Source organism: Musca vetustissima, unplaced genomic scaffold (genome assembly GCF_032173495.1).
Source record: "Musca vetustissima isolate MV318-11 ecotype Yass unplaced genomic scaffold, APGP_CSIRO_Mvet_v1 utg80235, whole genome shotgun sequence".
Classification (NCBI taxonomy): Eukaryota; Metazoa; Arthropoda; class Insecta; order Diptera; family Muscidae; genus Musca; species Musca vetustissima.
In genome coordinates, this window is record NW_026887227.1 from 87,896 (window position 1) to 108,323 (window position 20,428).

Genomic DNA, 20,428 nt, shown 5'->3' on the forward strand with positions numbered 1-20,428 from the left:
TATTTTTTTATGTTTAATCCCTGTACAATATACACATATAAAAATCCATCAACCAAAAAATACGAAGAAAAAGAAAAAATAAAAATAATTAGATTTACTTTGGAAAAATTGTTTGCTTTTTTGTCGATTTATTTGGGATTAAAATACAAGTGATTTAATTGTGTGTATATGTTGCCATTTGCTTTTCCTTGAAATTGAATAATCTGTACGAATGGTGAATATATGTATTTGTTAATCAATATAAGAGCCGTGGGGTTAGAGAAAAATTTAAGAATTTTTTCAGGAACTAAAGAAGCGTAGATTTTTAGAGTAATGTTTTTTAATGGCTATGCAAAATTATAATTTTAAATAATATTTTTCAAGGACTAGGAATATATTCTACATGGACTAACCAAGGTATACATTTTTCAACGAAAATTCTTCGAGGGCCTATAGAAACCTGAATATTTTAAATAATAACTTTATAAGGAATATATTGACCTGAATTTTTTGAAAGACTATAAAGAGTGGATTTTTAAAGTATACTTTTCAAAGTCCAACCAGAAAGAAAGTAGTAAAGTTGGACGGGGCCGACTATAGATACCCTTCACCACTTTGGGTATATTCAACAGATATATGCAATTTTACCAGTACAATGAAATTGGATCCATAAACATGTCATTTTGCAACCGATACTAATTTTTTCATTTGGTCAGACATAGAAGCTATATCTAAATCGGAACCGATTTTCAGGAAACTTAACACACATCATTCTAGACCTAATAAATTACGCTGTGCCAAATGTCGTGCAAATCGAAAGATATATGGGGACTTTGGTGCACCATTTACATTAAATCGGACGGAACTATATATGGGAGCTATATATAAATGTGAACCGATTTTCAGGAAACTTAACACACATCATTCTAGACCTAATTCATTACGCTGTGCCAAATTTCGTGCAAATCGAATGATATATAACCACTTTGGTGCACGTTTTACCTTAAATCGGACGAAAATATATATGGGAGCTATATCTAAATCAGAACCGATTTTCTCAAAACTTAACACACATTATTCTAGGCCTAATTCATTACGCTGTGCCAAATTTCGTGCAAATCGAAAGATATATAGGGACATTGGTGCACCATTTACATTAAATCGGTCGAAAATATATATATGAGCTATATCTAAATCTGAACAGATTTTCAGGAAACTTAACACACATCATTCTAGACCTAATTCATTACGCTGTGCCAAATTTCGTGCAAATCGAATGATATATAACCACTTTGGTGCACGTTTTACCTTAAATCGGACGAAAATATATATGGAAGCTATATCTAAATCAGAACCGATTTTCTCAAAACTTAACACACATTATTCTAGGCCTAGTTCATTACGCTGTGCCAAATTTCGTGCAAATCGAATGATATATAGGGACATTGGTGCACCGTTTACATTAAATCGGACGAAAATATATATGGGAGCTATATCTAAATTTGAACCGATTTTTTCCAATTTCAATAGGGTACGTCCTTGGGCCAAATAAAAAAACTATTCCTTATAGTCCCTGGCAAATTTTTCACAGAGTACTGAATTAGGTCCAGTTTTATGTCTGTGAAGTCTTGGTGAAATCGGTTCACATTTAGATATAGCCCCCATATGTAACTGGTGCACCAATAATGGACACAAAATTTTGCACAGAGTACTGAATTAGGCCTAGATTGATATATGCAAAGTTTTGTTGTAATCGGTTTAGATTTAAATATAGCTCCCATATATAGTTTCGTCCGATTTTATGTAAATGGAGCGCCAAACAGTCAATGTTTTCCGATTGAGACAAAATTTTGCATATCATATTGAAGTTACCATACATATATACATATATATATATATATGTATACATTTTCGTTTAATTTTATGTAAATGGTTCAGATATTAATATAGCTCATATATATACTTTAGTCCCATGGGGCCCCATAGTTCCTGTTCTATTTGCACGATAGTTTGTTGTTAAATTAGGTTCAGATGTAGATATAGCTCCCTCATATATTTTTGTCCGATTTTATGCAAATGCGGCAATTGGAGGAGCCTATGCGATCTGAACTATGTCCAATTTTATGTCTGTGAAGTCTTGGTGAAACCGGTTCACATTTAGATATAGCTCCCATATATAGTTTCGTCCGATTTTACGTTTGATGTCTGTGATGTTTTATTGAACAGCGCACTGTGCCGCAGCATATTAAATGGTGGATACATCCAGAATTACATATATATATATATATATATATACATATATGAAGAAATATTAAAAACCCTTTTTTAAAATAATAATAATTTGAAACCAGTGAGCGGAGCAGTATAGTCGGACGGGATCGATCTTCCACGAAAATATAACATTCTGTGGTTCTGTATTCTGAGCTTGGACAATATTTCGCAATGTTTGCACCTTCTTGACAATCTAGAGGTCAACAAATATTACTAATATTCAGTACAGCCCTTCTAATTACTTGTGCACATTCCCTTCACCGTGGGTTGTTTTGTGACGTTCAGCTTTCAATTGTGGCTATAGATCGACTTGAAAAACACAAAAAATTAAGTTTTCGGTCCACTTCATCCCAAAATTATTATCCGATTATCATCGAAAATTATAGGCGTTGTCCTTGACCATACCTGGATCCTCGATCAGCGCTATATTTACGCCCTCTAGTGTGGTAATGGATTACTAAATAATATCTGAATACGTAAGCACCTGTAAATATTTAAGTGCAACTCCCACATCAGAGTACTTACGACCATATAATTGGTATCACTGAAAAGGTCAACCACTCCTCTTGGATATACTATCAACTTATCGGTTCTATGTCCTTCAGGATTAAATAAATACGCCATAGAATACAAATTTTGTAATTTTTCACACAAAAGTCAGGGTCCATTTGACCCGCTAAATATTGATCTATCTTTATCGAAACAAGCATGCTTATTCTTTAGCTCGATCCCCAGAAATACAGACAAAAATTAAGTATTTGGTCCATTTCATCCCCTAAATATAATCCGATCTTTATCAAAAACAATAGGGGTCTTTATTGACCAGAACCCATTCTACATGCAAAATTTCGTAGATATTGGTCAATAACTGTGACCTGTATCGTGTTTACAAAATATAATGGACAGACGGACGGACGGACACACATGTCTAGATTGACTCAGCTAGTCGAGATATGACGATCGGTATACTTAAAGGTTGGTCTAGGACCAATATTTCGCTATAAAGCTATAATACCCTGACAAAAGCTATAATACCCTGACAACATAGTTGTGTATGGTATAAAAAACCCATGAGATGGATTCTAAGGTCTTAAGGACTTTTCTTATATGAAATACTGTAATGTTGCTTTGGGCTGTATTTTATTAATAGGAAAAATTCTAAAATACTACAAGCTTCACACCTCTCCCATATAATTCCTTTAGAAGTTTTTTTTTTTCAATAAAAATACAATTCTTAGAATTCACTTCCAAAGGCCGAGTAAATATTTGAAAGCCCTTATGACCACACATTAGTTCCCCATTATAGTGTCCCCATTCTGAGCTATTCCCAAGCATTTCATTAGAAATCTCCCACATGGAAAATTGAATTATTTTATTTTGTGAACTTTATTTCCAATAGGTCTTTGTTCTATATTTCAAAATATTCGAAATTCACCTGCCTGCCACACAGAACACCAACCTCCGCCTATCCACCCCCCAAATAAATTAATTGACAGTAGCTCGTTGCCAATTGTTAGCAAAATAGCAATTTAAAGTCAATTTTTTTCGTCATCGCCATCATCGTCGCATGCCAACTATGGATATTTGCAAATAACAACAGTGGAAGCTCTTATATAACCAACATTCCGGGCTGGATTATGGACTTTTCCATTGGATTGGCAACAGAAAACCAAAAAAAAAAAAAACAAAAACAAAACCTTTGTGACAACAACGACAACCATGCGAAACCGCATGGTATTGGTGGCTGCCACGAAGCCTGCCAATGGTTGTGAAAATTCCCAAACACCAACGGGGGCTTCTAGTGTTTCCTGCTATGTAATGTATTATGTGAATGGAAGTGGGAGGAGGAGGAGGAGATTTTGGGCTGGCTGGACAGATTGTCGGCTAGTCGGCTTGCTGGTATCATCCTCATAGTGTCACTGCTGCTATTGCTGTTGTCATAACGAATTGGAAAGGTAAACATGATGCGTTGGCAGTTTTAAAAACGAATTAATCGGCTTTCATTTCCATTTGATTAACTTACAGTCACAACACTTGCTATGCTTGTTGTTGTTCTTGTAGTTTTTTTTTCATTGGGTCTGAAGGGAAGGAAGATATCAGCCGACCAGCTGAATAGCCTTTGTTCACTGACAATGGCAGTTAACATCCAGTATAGTAGGTTTTTTGATCGAGAAGTAACGACAGTTTGGCAATTTCTAAAGAACCGAGCCAAGAAGGAAAAAACCAAAATATTTTTTCTTATATTTTCCCACAATAAAAGGAGGACAAATAAACAAACCAAGAGAAGCGCAAATTTTTAATTTATCTAGAAAAAATTGAAAATTAAAAAAAAATCAAACTTTAAAAAATAAATAATTAAAGAAAACCCTTCTGTGAAAAAAATAAAAATTTTTATAAAACAAAAATATGGCCGCCAGCTCATTGTCCCTGAAAAAAGTGGTCAATATTATGACCCCCGTTGAGGAGACTCAAACGGAAAGCAATACCCCGGAAAATCGTTCCTCACCAACTACATCTTCTTCGCGTTCATATTCACCGCCTCGCCGCCCACTCCAAAACGATGATATACTCTTCCCGGAACCAACCTTCTCCGAGAAATTTTTACGTTATTTAATGGTCGGCATCTATTTGGGTGGCCTCAGCGGCCTCGGTTTCGTTTTGTCCATTTATTATATCTTCTTTTGGGATTCGCGTATGCCACCCGTTTATAAGCCAGCCAAAAAAGCCACAACAACGCTATTTATGAAACCATAAACGGAAATTTTAATGTCCAGCCATTATATCAATACCGAAAAAACAAATAAAATGAAAAACAAACAATCTATAAGAAGCATCAAAGGAGAATCCTTCACCATTTATCCATCCATTCATCCATCATCATCAGCAGCAGCAGCAGAAGTTGTAGCAGGTATGTCAAAGAATTTCTTTCCCCCAAACTCGAAAGTTATTCATATTTATTTTTTTATTTAATTTGTGTTAACAAAATCCTTTTTAAATACTTTAACAAATACTTTGGTGGCACCATTTCGTTTAAGACACAAGGTTGTTGGGGGGCCAAAGGGGTTTCAAATTGATACTTGATAATATTTTTTCCCCTCAAAATAAGAATTTCTTCTTAAAATGGAAAAATATGTATAAGAAACCAGTGAGCGGAGCACTGGTACACAACTACCACGAAAAGCAAACTTTCTGCGCTTCTATATTCTGAGACTGGGCAATATTTCGTGATATTTGCATTTATTTATATTTGGTCACTTTAGGTTTTTGTTAATTTGACCCTCGGAATATTGACCGATCATCATCTACACAGCCGATCTAAGTATTTGGTCAGATCCCCTTCACCTTGTAAAATATGTGATGTTCTGCTATAATAATTGCCTCTAGAACGACTAGAAAATCTGACAAAATTAAAGTTTTCTGTTCATTACACCCCCTGACTGAAATCTCAACTTCACCGAAAACTATAGGCGTCGTCCTTGACCGTAATCGGAACTTCATGTACAATTTGAAAGTGATCAGCGCTACATTTCCGTCCTCTAATGGAGTAATAGTAATACTAGGCACATAGTCACCATTACCTAATTACGGATAACTCCCACATCAGAATACATACAGCCATATAATTGGTATTAATTTGAAGGTCAACAACTCATCTTGGATATACTATCAACTTTTCGGGTATATGTCCTTCAGGAGCAAGTATATATGCCCCAGAATAAAGATTTTGTAATTTTTCACACAAAAGTCAGGGTCCATTTGACCCGCTAAATATTGACCGATCTTTATCCAAACAGGCATGCTTATTCTTTGGTCCGATCCCCTTCTCCATGCAAAAATTCGGAGTGTTTTGGCAATAATTGCGGCCTGTGGAGCGAACAAAAAAACCAACAAAAATAAAGTTTTTGGTCCATTTCATGGCCAGAACCCATCCTACATGCAAAATTTCGTGAAGATTGGTCCATAACTGTGGCCTGTATCGTGTTTACAAATTATAATGGACATACGGACGGACGGACACACATGTCTAGATCGACTCAGCTAGTCGAGATATGACGATCGGTATACTTAAATATAATACCCTGACAACATAGTTGTGTAGGGTATAAAAATTTTGTATTATCTATGGGTTCGATTTTCTACAACCATTTATAATATCAAAAAAAATACTGAAAAATGTTCTGTCCTTTATTTGATATCAATTAGAATGACTACGGAGTTAAGAGCCAAACTTAGCCGGATAATGACCATTACAACGGCCATTATCCACGGCCATTACCACGGCCATTATCCGGCTATGTTGGAGATTTCGACGGTATATGATAAATTTTTTATTATAATCTAACATGAAAATTCTTTCTTGTAGGAAAATTTGAATGTCCCTTGTCCCTACCGCAAAAAAATTGTAGAATATATAAGCACTGCAGTTTTCCTATAGGAAACGTTTTCCAGTCCCAAACAACTGTGTTTTCCCTTGAAGGCTGTATTCTAGTAGGATCAGATTTAAAGTGCCTTGGACTATTTTGCTCAAATCCCTATGAAATGTTTAGAAAACTTACAAATATATTCTACATTTCTTTAGAACTATGTTTTGTTCAAGTAGGGTCACATCAATAGTCCCCTAGGACAGTAGTTTTCCAATAGGAACACATCTAAAATCCCTTAGAACCTTAGACATATTGTTGTTTTTAATCAACAAACTCTAAAGACCCATAACATTGTTATACCCTTCACCACACTGTGGTACAGGGTATTATGTCTTTGTGCATATGTTTGTAACAGGCAAAAACAATCGAGATAGACCCATGGTTCCTTTTGAGAATATGCATAGAATCACTTTCTGAGTCGATTTATGCATGTCCGTCCGTCCGTCCATCTGTCCGTCTGTAGATGTAAAATTGTAAACAAAGTACAGGTCGCATTTATGATCCGAATTGGATGAAATTTGGCACAGCTCATTTGTTTGGCCCAAGGACGAACCCTATTGAAATTGGGAAAAATCGGTTCAGATTTAGATATAGCTCCCATATATATTTTCGTCCGATTTAATGTAAATGGTCCCTATATATCGTTCGATTTGCATGAAATTTGGCACAGCGTAATGAATTAGGTCTAGAATGATGTGTGTAAAATTTCATAAAAATCAGTTCAGATTTAGATATAGCTCCCATATATATCTTCGTCCGATTTAAGGTAAATTGTGTACCAAAGTCCCTATATATCGTTCGATTTGCATGAAATTTGGCACAGTGTAATGAATAAGGTCTAGACTGATGTATGCCAAGTTTCGTGAAAATCGGTTCAGATTTAGATATAGCTCCCATATATATCTTCGCCCGATTTAAGGTAAATGGTGTACCAAAGTCCCTATATACCATTCGATTTGCACGAAAATTGGCACAGCGTAATGAATTACGTCTAGAATGATATGTGTAAAATTTCATAAAAATCGGTTCAGATTTAGATATAGCTCCCATATATATCTTCGTCCGATTTAAGGTAAATGGTGTACCAAAGCCCCTATATATCTTTCGATTTGCACGAAATTTGGCACAGCGTAATGAATAAGGTCTAGAATGATGTATGCCAAGTTTCGTGAAAATCGGTTCAGATTTAGATATAGCTCCCATATATATCTTCGTCCGATTTAAGGTAAATTGTGTACCAAAGCCCCTATATATCTTTCGATTTGCACGAAATTTGGCAAAGCGTAATGAATAAGGTCTAGAATGATGTATGCCAAGTTTCGTGAAAATCGGTTCAGATTTAGATATCGCTCCCATATATATCTTCGTACGATTTAAGGTAAATTGTGTACAAAAGTCCCTATATATCTTTCGATTTGCACGAAATTTGGCACAGCGTAATGAATAAGGTCTAGAATGATGTATGCTAAGTTTTGTGAAAATCGGTTCAGATTCAGATATAGCTTCCATATATATCTTCGTCCGATTTAAGGTAAATGGTGTACCAAAGTCCCTATATACCATTAGATTTGCACGAAAATTGGCACAGCGTAATGAATTAGGTCTAGAATGATGTGTGTAAAATTTCATAAAAATCGGTTCAGATTTAGATATAGCTCCCATATATATTTTCGTCCGATTTTATGTAATTGGTGCACCAAAGTCCCTATATATCTTTCGATTTGCACGAATTTTGGTATAGGGTACGTTGGTCAGCTAAGTACTTCGCGTTGTTACAAGAGACATTTGGGTTTGAAAGGTTTTTTGTATAGAAGCAATAGCTTCTGGGGAGAATATCCCAACAGAAAACTAAGGGAACTGATGAGGATCAGTGGCGTGATCCGAAACTATAGTCTTCCCTGCCTTACCCCTCGGCAATCAATGTCATACATTCCTCACTAATAAATAGTTCTTTTTTATAAAAACAAAATACAAATGATATCCCAAATAAACCGCCAACACTACTGAAGTACTGAATTAAGTCTAAAATGATGTTGCTAAGCTGGATACATATGTAGAATTTACCCAAAGTGGTGAAGGGTATCATATAGTCGGCCCAGCCCGACTTTACTACTTTCCTTACTGGTTTTTCTTATAAAAAAAACACCTCCAATTCCTTAATGCTATATTTTTCTCTAAAATTCCTGTAGAAACAAATATAAAGTCCCTTAAGACTATTGTTTTTTCAAAGGGAAAATCTATAATCCCCTAGGTCCCCCTATTTGGACAGTCTTCTTCGTATACAAAGAAACAAATGCTGTTTTTCCAGTTGAAAACAAATCATAAATCGATTGGGGCTGAGTATTTTTATATCAGAAAATTTTAAATCCTTTCGGGCTTTGTATTTTTCAAAAAAAATCAAAAATAATTAAAACATTCGATCGACACATTCTTATAAAAAATGTGGTAATACCCTCGGGACAGTATTTTTATACACTTCACCACACTGTGGTACAGGGTATTATGTCTTTGGCATATGTTTTTAACAGGCAAAAGGATCACTTTCTGAGTCGATTTATGCATGTCCGTCCGGCGCAGCTCACTTATTTGGCCCAAAGAGGAATCCTATTGAAATTAGAGAAAATCGATTTAGATATAGCTCCCATATATTGTCCGATTTTATATATTATAGGTCCAATATTGGTCCGTTTGAGAAAAAAAAATTGCACATAGTACTGAATTAGGTCCCTATTGATACATGCGAAGATTTGTTGATATCGGTTCAGATTTAGCTCCCATATATAGTTTCGTCCGATTTTATGTAAATGCTTCAGCAAATTCCCAATATTGGTCTGTTTGAGACAAAATTTTGCACAGAGTCCAGAATAAGGTCCATATTGATGTATGCGAAGTTTTGTGGAATTAGTTCAGATTGGGATATAGCTCCCATATATAATTTTCTTCGATTTTATGTAAATGGTGCGCCTAGGTGTCTATGTTTGTTCTATATTCACGAAATTTTATAGCGGGTATAGATTTTAGTCTAAAATACAGGTCGCAGTTTTGACTCGAATTGGATGAAATTTGGCACAGCTCATTTATTTGGACCAAGAATGAACCCTATTGAAATTGGGAAAAATCGGTTCAGATTTTGATATAGCTCCCATATATATTTTTTCGTCCGATTTAAGGTAAATCGTGCACCATTCGGTTTGCACTAAATTTGAGACAGCTACTGAATTGAGTCTAGATTGAAGAGTGGTGAGTTTCGGAAAAATCGGTTCAGATTTCGATATAGCTCCCAGATATATTTTCGTCCGATTTTAGATGAATACAGCTCCAAAATCCCTTTATATCCTTCGATTTGCACGAAATTTGGCATAGCATAATAAATTGTGTCCAAAATGATAAGTGCTAAATTTCAGGGAAATCGGTTTAAATTTAGATATATTTTCGTCTGATTTTATGAAAATGGTAAACCAATTCCCTATATAACTTTCGATTTGCACGAAATTTGGCTTGGGCACAGAATAAAGTCTAGATACGTGAAAATCGGTTCAGATTTCGATATAGCTCCCATATATATATTCCGATTTTATGTAAATGGTGCACCAAAGTTCCTATATATCCTTGGATTTGCACGAAATTTGGCATAGCGTATTGCATAAAGTCTAGAGTGATGTGTGTTAAGTTATGTAAAAATCTCCTATATATATTTTCGTCCGATTTAAGGTAAATAGTGCACCAAAGTCCCTATATATCTTTCGATTTGCACGAAATTTGACAAAGCGTGAATTGAGTCTGAGAATGATGTGTGTCCTTGGTTGCAGAAAGACATGAGTATGTTCCTTCGAGGGAACATTGACATACAATTGTAAGGATACATATGGGAAATTACAAAAATCTTTTAAATTCCTTGAAGCTGAGGTTTGGTGGAAGCTGTGATGGTGGTAATGTAAAAAAATGGGTGAAAATGTGTTGAAGCCAACGAATTTTTTTGTGTTCCTTCCTGATTTGTGGATAAACTACACAACGCACGCACATGTGATCCGTGACTAAGTTGCAGAATACCCCATGGACAATATGGTTCTAATATAATATTTTTCGGTATAATCAATGGATTCACCCAAAATGGATGCTAACATTTTGAAGCCGGATTTTCGGTGTTTTTTGAATTTTTCTTATAATTTGGATGCGCATCCATATAATGGGCTAAACTGATTATAAGATTGTAGAACTCGTGATTTTGCTTCTTTTAATGTATATCTCGTGAATGTGCTCACCGTAGCTTCGTTGCAATTGGGTCCCAAAGACGAAAATTTGGTGCGTAAATTTTTATAAAAAACATATTTTTTGAGTCTAAAATTAAGAAAGTCCATTCAAATTCCGTGGAACCCCGCGTGATTTTAGTTTTTTTACGTGCCGGATCTAATGAGCCCATCCATGTTCAATTCTGCACAATAAAACGGCGGATATAAAGTCAAAACTCTTAACAATAGAATCTACCGATATTTAACAATCATTTAAAAGAATTTGCAGAAGAAAGCGTGGTATATTTTAGAATATTAAGGAAAAACCGTACCTTTTAACCATACTAAAAAAATCGAAAATTCAAAAACCTTTTTATTTAAATTCAAAAAATAATTTATTTTATTTTCCGATATCTTCGTGCTTCTATTTGTTTTTCGCGACCATTATACCGTATTTCAATGTGATTTGACAAGTATGCAAAGAAAACAAATGTGTTTATCCATTTGTGAAAAAATTCGCGAATTACAACAAATAGGAATTCATTAAATTTATATTTGAAATACAAGATTTAAAATCGGTATAACTTTTGTTGTAGTGAACGCGAACTGATTTCGAATAAGCATATTTTTCTTAACCTATGTACCAAAAATCATGAATGTGCCCGCAAAAAAAATTTTCAAAATTTTTTTAATGGAATTTTAAAAGAATTTTGTAATTTCCCATATGTACAATATACCCAAAGTGATGAAGGGTCGGCCCAGTGCGACTTTACTACTTTCCTTACTGGTTCCTATTAGAATAATTCAAGAGTCTTGAAACTGGATTCGAAAATTTGGACAGCCTATTAAGAATGAAATTTCCCAATAGGAACAAATTAAAAATACTTTTGGAGTTATTCATTTCCTATAAGAAAAATTCGGAAGGAACTTGAAACTACTCTTTTTCAACAAGGTTCATAATTTCATAATTTATATCGCATATTTGACATAGCACAGACTCATCTTAAGGGTCCATTAAAGATGCTACGTCTCTCCGATCAACAGGATATTGTACACATACATTTTTCGAGCCGTATTTTTTTTTTTTTTTTTTTTTGATTGAAATTATTCAAAAGAGTGTGGAGACTCTCTTTTCCCCTTGGAAACAATAATAATCCTTTGGGAATGTCAATTTTGTAGAGGAAAAATTTATTCCTCCTTTTTCTATGAAAAGTCATCTTTAAAGTCCTTTGGTACGGCATTTGCCTTATAGAAAATGATAATGGTATTCTATAGGGAAATTTTAAGTATGTCTTTGGAATTGTCTCATTTATACAGGGAATCTACACCTAATCTTTGTACTGTTTTTTTTTATAAGATTTTCTTTGTTCTTCTTTTTGCTACATGTCCCTATTTTTGGACTGTGTTCGAATGCCATTAATTTTAAGAAAATCTCATACAAAAAATAATTTCCGATTTTATAACCCTATTATCCTGTTTATAACCATTTCGAAAAAAGAAAACAAATTCGTCATTCATTTAGGCCATGTGCATGAGTGTATTGCACAACTACTACTACCACCACCACCACCACTCATGCAATAGAACTGCAACGGAACGACACAGCAACAACAATAACAGCAACGTCAACACACGGATTGTTTTGTTATTCTTTTACTCTTGATATTTGTTATTGTTGTTGGCGTTGTTGTAGAGGTTGTTCTTGTTATTGTTATTGTACTGCTGCTGCTACGGCTGTTCTACTACTGTTGGCACTGCTGCGGCCTGTTACCTTTGTTCCAAGTCACCTGTAAAATGTGTAACCTCTTAACACAGTTTTCTCGTTGCAACGTTCATTTGTTTATTTTCTTGTTGTTGGGTTGTTGTTCTTGCAGTTGTTGCAGTTGCAAGTGTTATATTTTTTGCCAGTGTTGTTTTTTTTTCTTCTTTCATTCATTTATTCAATGAACCTAGGAGGAAACCTTTCAAAGTCAAATCAATAACGATTACCTAGAAATATAACAACAAGAACAACGAGGAGGAGAATAACAAACATAACCCAGGCATATGTCTGTTGAAAATCATTCAAAGGGGTACATACATATACTCGTACATACGAACATATATCAGACCACTATTTATAGATTCATGGTGTGCGGAGAACACTAACACAATTACATGTTTTGAAGGAAGGAACATATACTTTTAAATCCATTGAAAGTGAAATTTTTGGTTTTTCCATTTGAGAATAGAATAGTATGATATATGTATGAGTGAGCAAGAGCACGTACATATCAACCTAGTTGGGTTTCGATTGCAAATGGATATTTTAGAGTTAAGAAGTTGGTTTTAAGTAGTCATTAGTGTTAGAGATTAGTAGTGTGGAAACTATGTCAATAGTTTAAAATGAAAAATTCTAATAAGGGGATGGGAACAAAGGGTTTCAGAAAGGATTATTATGTTTTAAGGCTCAACAATTATATAGGACTTCTTTTGATAGAAAGGACAACAATTGGGTAAAATTGGTAAAGGACCATGGCAACATACGCATATCTATTACTTGATCTTATGAAAAAAATCTCGTCTTGGAGGTAAAAAAAAATCTTAAAAATATACCTCATTCGATTTGATGAAAGATATTTCATCTTAAAATAGCCTGCAACAGGTATTCTTTTGATAGAAAAACCAAGATCGGGTTAATATTTGTAGGTCAAAAAATCTCGTCTTATGGATTTAAGATATGTTCCACAAAATATTCCTCATTCAATTTGCCAGAAGACATTTCGTCTTAAAAATAACTTGGAACATCCAAATAAAACGTTTCGTTATGAATTTTAGAGTCAATTGTCAATCCTATTCTGAGGAACTATAACCAAAAAAGAGTTCCTTTAGACCACAATTATATCGAGCCATATTCGCCAAAAAACGTTTGTATATTTTGCTACCTAGCTCTTCTGTTGTTTCCAGCTCTTACTATTATGATCTCTGCAGTGAATTTGATCTCATTTTTCCTTTCATAGTGAAATCTCAGGCCAGATGGTTTTTGAAGTTCTTCATTCACGCTCCACGCCTTCCTCACAGTAGATTTTATGAATATAGTTTATGTAAGAGCGTCATACAGATCCTTCAATCCATAGGTCGGACGTCTGTGTCCCCCATCAAGCAAGCTCATCAGCTATTTCATTACGATTTATTTCACTATGGCTTGGAAGGCAGAGTAATTTACAGCCATGAGACGATTTTGAATTCTTTGAAAAAACTCACCTTTCTAGGTCCTTTAATTCTTAAAAAAAACCACGCCTTTCTAGGTCCTTGAATTCTTTAAAAAAAAACACGCTTTTCTTGGTCCTTGAATTCTTTAAAAAACCACGCCCTGATTGGTCATTGAAAAAATGTTATATATAAAACCACGCCTTGATTGGTCATTAAAAAAATGTTCTTTAAAAAATACACGCCTTGATTGGTCCCTGAAAAAAAATGTTCTTTTTAAAAATTTTCCTTTAAAAAAGTCCACGCCTTCTTAGGTCCTTGAAAAAAAATGTTCTTTTTAAAAATTTTCCTTTAAAAAAGTCCACGCCTTCTTAGGTCCTTGAAAAAATGTTCTTTTGAAAAATGTATCTTTAAAAAAGTCCACGCCTTCTTAGGTCCTTGAAAAAATGTTCTTTTGAAAAATGTATCTTTAAAAAATACACGCCTTCTTAGGTCCTTGAAAAAATGTTCTTTTGAAAAATGTATCTTTAAAAAATCCACGCCATCTTAGGACCTTGAAAAAATGTTCTTTTGAAAAATGTATCTTTAAAAAAATCCACGCCTTCTTAGGTCCTTGAAAAAATTTTCTTTTGAAAAATTTTTCTTTAAAAAAATCCAAGCCTTCTTAGGTCCTTGAAAAAATTTTCTTTTGAAAAATGTATCTTTAAAAAAATCCACGCCTTCTTAGGTCCTTGAAAAAATGTTCTTTTGAAAAATGTATCTTTAAAAAACCCACGCCTTCTTAGGTCCTTGAAAAAATGTTCTTTTGAAAATTTTATCTTTAAAAAATCCACGCCTTCCTAGGTTCTTGAGCTACCATTATATGGAGCTTATATCAAAACGTGGAGTGATATATAAAAAACGTTCTGGGAGTTATAATAATGTATGCGTAAAATTTCGAAACTCTATCTGAATAATTGGAAACTCTATAGTGATTTCAACAGATGGACAGAAAATGCGGACCTGCATTTATCGACATAGAATTGTATTTCAATCTAGAATATTTATACTTATGGTCTCCGACAAATATTTCGAGGTGTGGCAAACGGAATGTAAAATTTAATATATACTCCAACATATGGTGGAGGGTATAATAAGACTGAAGTAAGGCTCTACTAGACATATTCTAATATATACATCCGTATAAGTAACGACAACAATTATACGCCACATGGTCTAGAGGTATAGTATTTAAAACCGTATGTACATTAGAACCAGGTTAACCTCTTCTACGAAGATTCATTTAACATACATACAATAGAATTGGCAATTCAGATCAATATCAATGTACTATAAAAGTGAGTGAAGACTTCCTTTAACATTGTCATATTATGTCTTTCATAAATCTAAAAACTACATAAGAAACAGGTGACCATTTGCTTCGAGGTACGTATCCCACCTGTCGTTGGTGGAAGAAGTACATCGAAGCAAATTGTCAATTTCATTGTTTTATCGTCGAAGAATCACACGATCGATTGTTGTTGAAGAATTGTCCATGGTTGCCTCTATCTCACTGTATGCCGTTGTCCGACGAAATCGATTGTTCTTCAAGATTCAAAAATGTATACTGAATTTATTGAGAAAAAACACTAAAATATCGCTTTTCGTCTTTAAGTACACCCCATAAAATCCCACGAGAAACAAAATTGCATTTTGTGATAATTGGCGCCCGGTTCAATAAGTTAAGTACACACAAGAAATCGAATTAAAAGAACGGAATCTTCCACACAAAATTCCTCATTTGATTGTAATCTCAAAAAGTGCATATAATAGCTACAAATTAATATATGCAGCTGTATCGTCAGGTATGATAGGATCTCCAGCAAAAAAAAAATATATCACGCCATATCCCCGAACTTTGACCTATGACGAATATTTCCTTCTGGGGTTCACATATACTCACCAAGGACTTTCAATGCCCATGACCACATTTTTGTCTTACAGTGTAATTTCTTCAGAACTTGTAATATTTACCTGAAAATATATGAAAAAACTTCGATTAATACTTTCGTTTTAATGGGTTATAGAGCGTATTAGTAATGGCAACATTGATACGCCAGTTGCACCATCATATTAAAAAAATAAAATATTCATTATAGATTGACGTCTTAGGTAGTCCTTGAATCAATATTCTGTCCAAATCGACACTCATTACAGACTTTGAAAAAAAAAAAAACATGTTTTAATTCACACTCATTACGAACTACGAAAAAGTGTATAAAATACACGTCTGTATATGCATTAAAAAATATTCTATAAAAACCCCACACTTAGATGACCTTTAAAAATTCTATGGTCTTGAAAATATTATTTAAAAATAGATGTTTAACGTAGTCCAGGATAGATGCTCATACGACGTAAAACAGGGAAGAATGAACCCTATACGTCCATTGTGTGTGATACATTTTCTTAATATTATGCATCACCCTTTAAGTCCTTTCCTTAATTAAAAATTCTGAATTTAAAAATGTTTTAATGAAATTCTGAAAATAATGTTTGCAATCATTTTCTCACATTTCACAAGATATCTCAGAGCTTCTTTTACTAAAAAATTAATTAACAACTTAATAACTTCCTATAACTGCATAGATATTCCATATTCCAAGAAACTATCAACATTAGATGAAATTAAGAAGCTTAAGGAGAAAAAACCCATAGGACGATTAAACATTTTACACACGTTCTAACGTTCTCTATCCCATGAAGCAACGAACCATTCAACTAGCTCATCATTCATTCACTTATCTATCCATCCAGAGAACGAGAGAGAGGGAAAGTGAAAGGGAAAAAATCATCCTGAAAGTTATTAAACATTCAAACTCTTCAAATTCTCATTATATGACCTGAATTCTAGAAAAATGAGTGAATGAAAGGAAATACCAATTTTCTTCACATTAAACCATATTAATTTCGGTGTGCGGGAAGTGGTAGACAACGAACACGAAGAAGAAGAAGATGACAAGCTGTTCCGTAATGAGGTTTAAAACAAAAAATAAGATGTGAAAAATGAATTAAAATTCCAGCTCTTAAGACATCATTATCTGCGTATCTTAACTGACAAATACATGCTGTCACACAGACATACCCAGAGACACCAACCAAGCACTATCACACATTATCACACCGAAAACATGCAGACACACACAGAAGTCTAACAAACCAGGAACAGTTGCTAAGCTGTGTCGACCAGCTATCCTGCTGTGGGAGGGTACTCTTAATTTCATATCCCTTTCATGGAAACATTTTGACATACTTTGTTTCTGTTTTCGTTTTTTTTTTTGCTGTTTTCTCCTTCATGGCAAAACGTTTTCTCTAGTAGTAACATTTTGATGAGCATATCTACATAATGTGTTTATATGGTTGTTGTGTGAGTGTGTATGTCTGAGTAATATTTAAAAGGGTGTAATTTTTATTTTGTTGAAAATATTCTTTAAAAATGCTGGCCTTTAATGCTTCTTGAAAAACACGCCTTGTATGGATGGTCCTTGAAAAAAATATTATTTAAAAACCCCACGCCCCTATCGGCCATTGACAAAATATTCTTTAAATAAGCCTCTCCGTGTAGGTCCATAAAAACTATAATTAAAAAATTCTAGACTGTATTGTGCCTCGAAACCATAACTTTTAAAAAATCCACGCCTTTTCACGTCCATCAAAAGACTATTAAAAAATCACTGCTTTCTAGGTCCTTCAAAAAATATTTAAAAAACATGCCTTCCAAGTAAACTGAAAAAACATTTTGTTAAAAGACCACGCCTTTCTACGTTATTGAAAATATTTAAAAAATCTACAGCTTCCTAGGACCTTGATATTTTTTTTTTAAATCCACGCATTTCTAAGTCCATGAAAAAAATTTAAAAAAAAATCCACGGCTTCCTAAGTCAATGAAAAACAATTTAAAAAAATCCACGGCTTTCTAGGCCGTTGATATTAAAAAAAACAACGACATTCTATGTTCTTGATAAAATGTTGATTAAAAATCCACGGCTTTCTAGATTCTTAACAAAAGTTTATTAAACAATCCACGTCATTCTAGGTCCTTGTGTTTTTTCAAGTCCACGGCTTCTTGGTACTTGAAAAAAATATTAAAAAAAATCATTTTCTAAGTGTTTAAACATATTCAAAAACCGGTAAGGACCAGCAGTAAAGTCGGACTGGGCCGACTATATGATACCCTTCAACACTTTAGGTATATTGCGCATATGTATCCTTACATTTGCATGTCAATGTTCCATCGAAGGAACATACTCATGTCAACCTATGATAAATTTAATTTCATTCAGGCAGATTTAGAGTCGTCTGTGTACCATGGGACAAATTTATGGAAAACGATTTATAGCAAAATTGATACACGCTATTCGGTACGCCGCACTGTTAAAAATTTAATTTCAATCAGACACCCGTTCGAAATACATATGGAAACTATGGCTGCATCTGCACCAATTTCAACAAAACGCAATAACGTCATTCAAGTCTCAATTTGATACATTGTTAAAAATTTCGTGTTAATCGGATGTAAAATCGGACAAATACATATGAATATGTGAGAGCTATATAGAAATCTGAACCGATCCAAAATTTACCACATATTATTCTAAACACATTTTAGTACGCTTTGACAAATTTCGTGCCAATCCAAGAATATGTAGGAACTTTGGTGCACTATTTACCTCAAATCGGACGAAACTATATATGGCAGCTATATCTAAATCTGAACCGATTTTCACGAAACTTACCACTCACCATTCTAGACTCAATTCAGCACGCTATGCCAAAGTTCGTGCAAATCGAGTGATATATAGGGACTTTGGTGCACTATTTACCTCAAATCGGACGAAACTATATATGGGAGCTATATCGAAATCTGAACCGATTTTCACGAAACTTAGCACACATCATTCTAGGCTGAATTCAGTACGTTGTGCCAAATTTCGTGCAAGTCGAAAGATATATAGGTACTTTGATGCACTATTTACCTTAAATATATATATGGGAGCTATATCTAAATCTGAACCGATTTTTCCCAATTTCAATAGGGTTCGTCATAGGGCCGAATAAGTGACCTGTGCCAAATTTCATCCAATTCGGATTATAAATAAGACCTGCATTTTGTTTACAATTTAACATGGACAGACAGACGACGGACGGACATGCATAAATCGACATAGAATGTGATTCTATGCATATTCTCAAAAGGGGACCATGGGTCTATCTCGTTTGCTTTTGCCTGTTACAAACATATGCAGACATAAGACATAATACCCTGTACCACAGTGTGATACTTCAAAATATTGTTTTTAAAAAATCCACGCCTCCATTGGTCCCTGAAAAATATTTTTAAAAAAATCAGGACTTCCTAGGTACTCTAAAATATTTGAAAACAACACAACTCCAGTTGTCTCCTTAAAAAATCCACGCCCCTGACTTCATCTTGGCTAGGTGGTATACACTCTATACTGTCATCTATTATTGGTTCTGGGGTATCCTCTTCACCGCTACTATTTGATACCAGAATTTTTTTTCAAAATGCTCCTTCCAGATCCTCAGCACGCTGTCTGTATCTGTCACCAGGTTTCCTTCTTCATCTCTACAGGAAGATGTGCCTGCACCAAAGCCTTTGGTTTGGTGTTTTACCCGTACGTGTTGTTACTATCCCCAGGGTTGCCATATGTGCTGCGTTTTTCATATCAGTAGCATTACGACACTCCTGATCGTACCACGGATTTCTTGATGGTGGTCTTTGGTACCCAAGTGTTGCTTTTGCTGCAGTTTGTAGGGAGTTGGCAATTCTCTGACATTGTGCTTCTATGTTATTGTCGGGACAAGGGGTGCTTTCGTTAAGCATTTGGGTAAGTTGAGCGGAGTAGGCTTCTGCTACCTGTTGTGTTACATTAGATCGCACCTTTGATGCTATTTTAAGACGGGTGCGTACCTTGGCTGCCACAAGGTAATGGTCTGAATCGATATTCGCTCCTCGGATCGATCGGACCTCTAAAGCACTGGATGAATGCCTTCCGTCTATCACAACACAATCGATATGATTTCTCGTTGTTCGATCGAGAGAAATGTTTCTCGTTGCTGCGAAGTCATCAACCTCATGCCGTTGTCTGATGTTTCTTAATGGAGGCTGAATTTTCCGACGGTGGGGCCAAAGATATTTTCCCTTACGATTTTTGCATTAAAATCTCATGGCCAGGGCAGCGGTCTTATGCTGTTTCTAGGCGCTGGTAAAATATGTCTTTGGTTTGTTAATCTTTATCTTTGGTCCGAGCATGGCGTAAATGAGTCTGATCTAGA

At 34.6% G+C, this 20,428-nt stretch overlaps 1 protein-coding gene across 1 annotated transcript; it reads left to right on the forward strand.

Moving 5' to 3' along the window:
- Positions 1 to 4,656: 4,656 nt before the first annotated feature.
- LOC133334805 (uncharacterized) lies at positions 4,657 to 5,004 on the forward strand. Its single transcript, XM_061543123.1, has one exon. It carries the CDS (start codon positions 4,657 to 4,659, stop codon positions 5,002 to 5,004), a length of 348 nt encoding a protein of 115 aa, XP_061399107.1.
- The last annotated feature ends 15,424 nt before the right edge of the window (positions 5,005 to 20,428 follow it).

What these genes read in the sequence shown, in the direction of transcription:
- LOC133334805 (XM_061543123.1), top strand. Translation starts at nt 4,657, where the DNA reads ATGGCCGCCAGCTCATTGTCCCTGAAAAAAGTGGTCAATATTATGACC.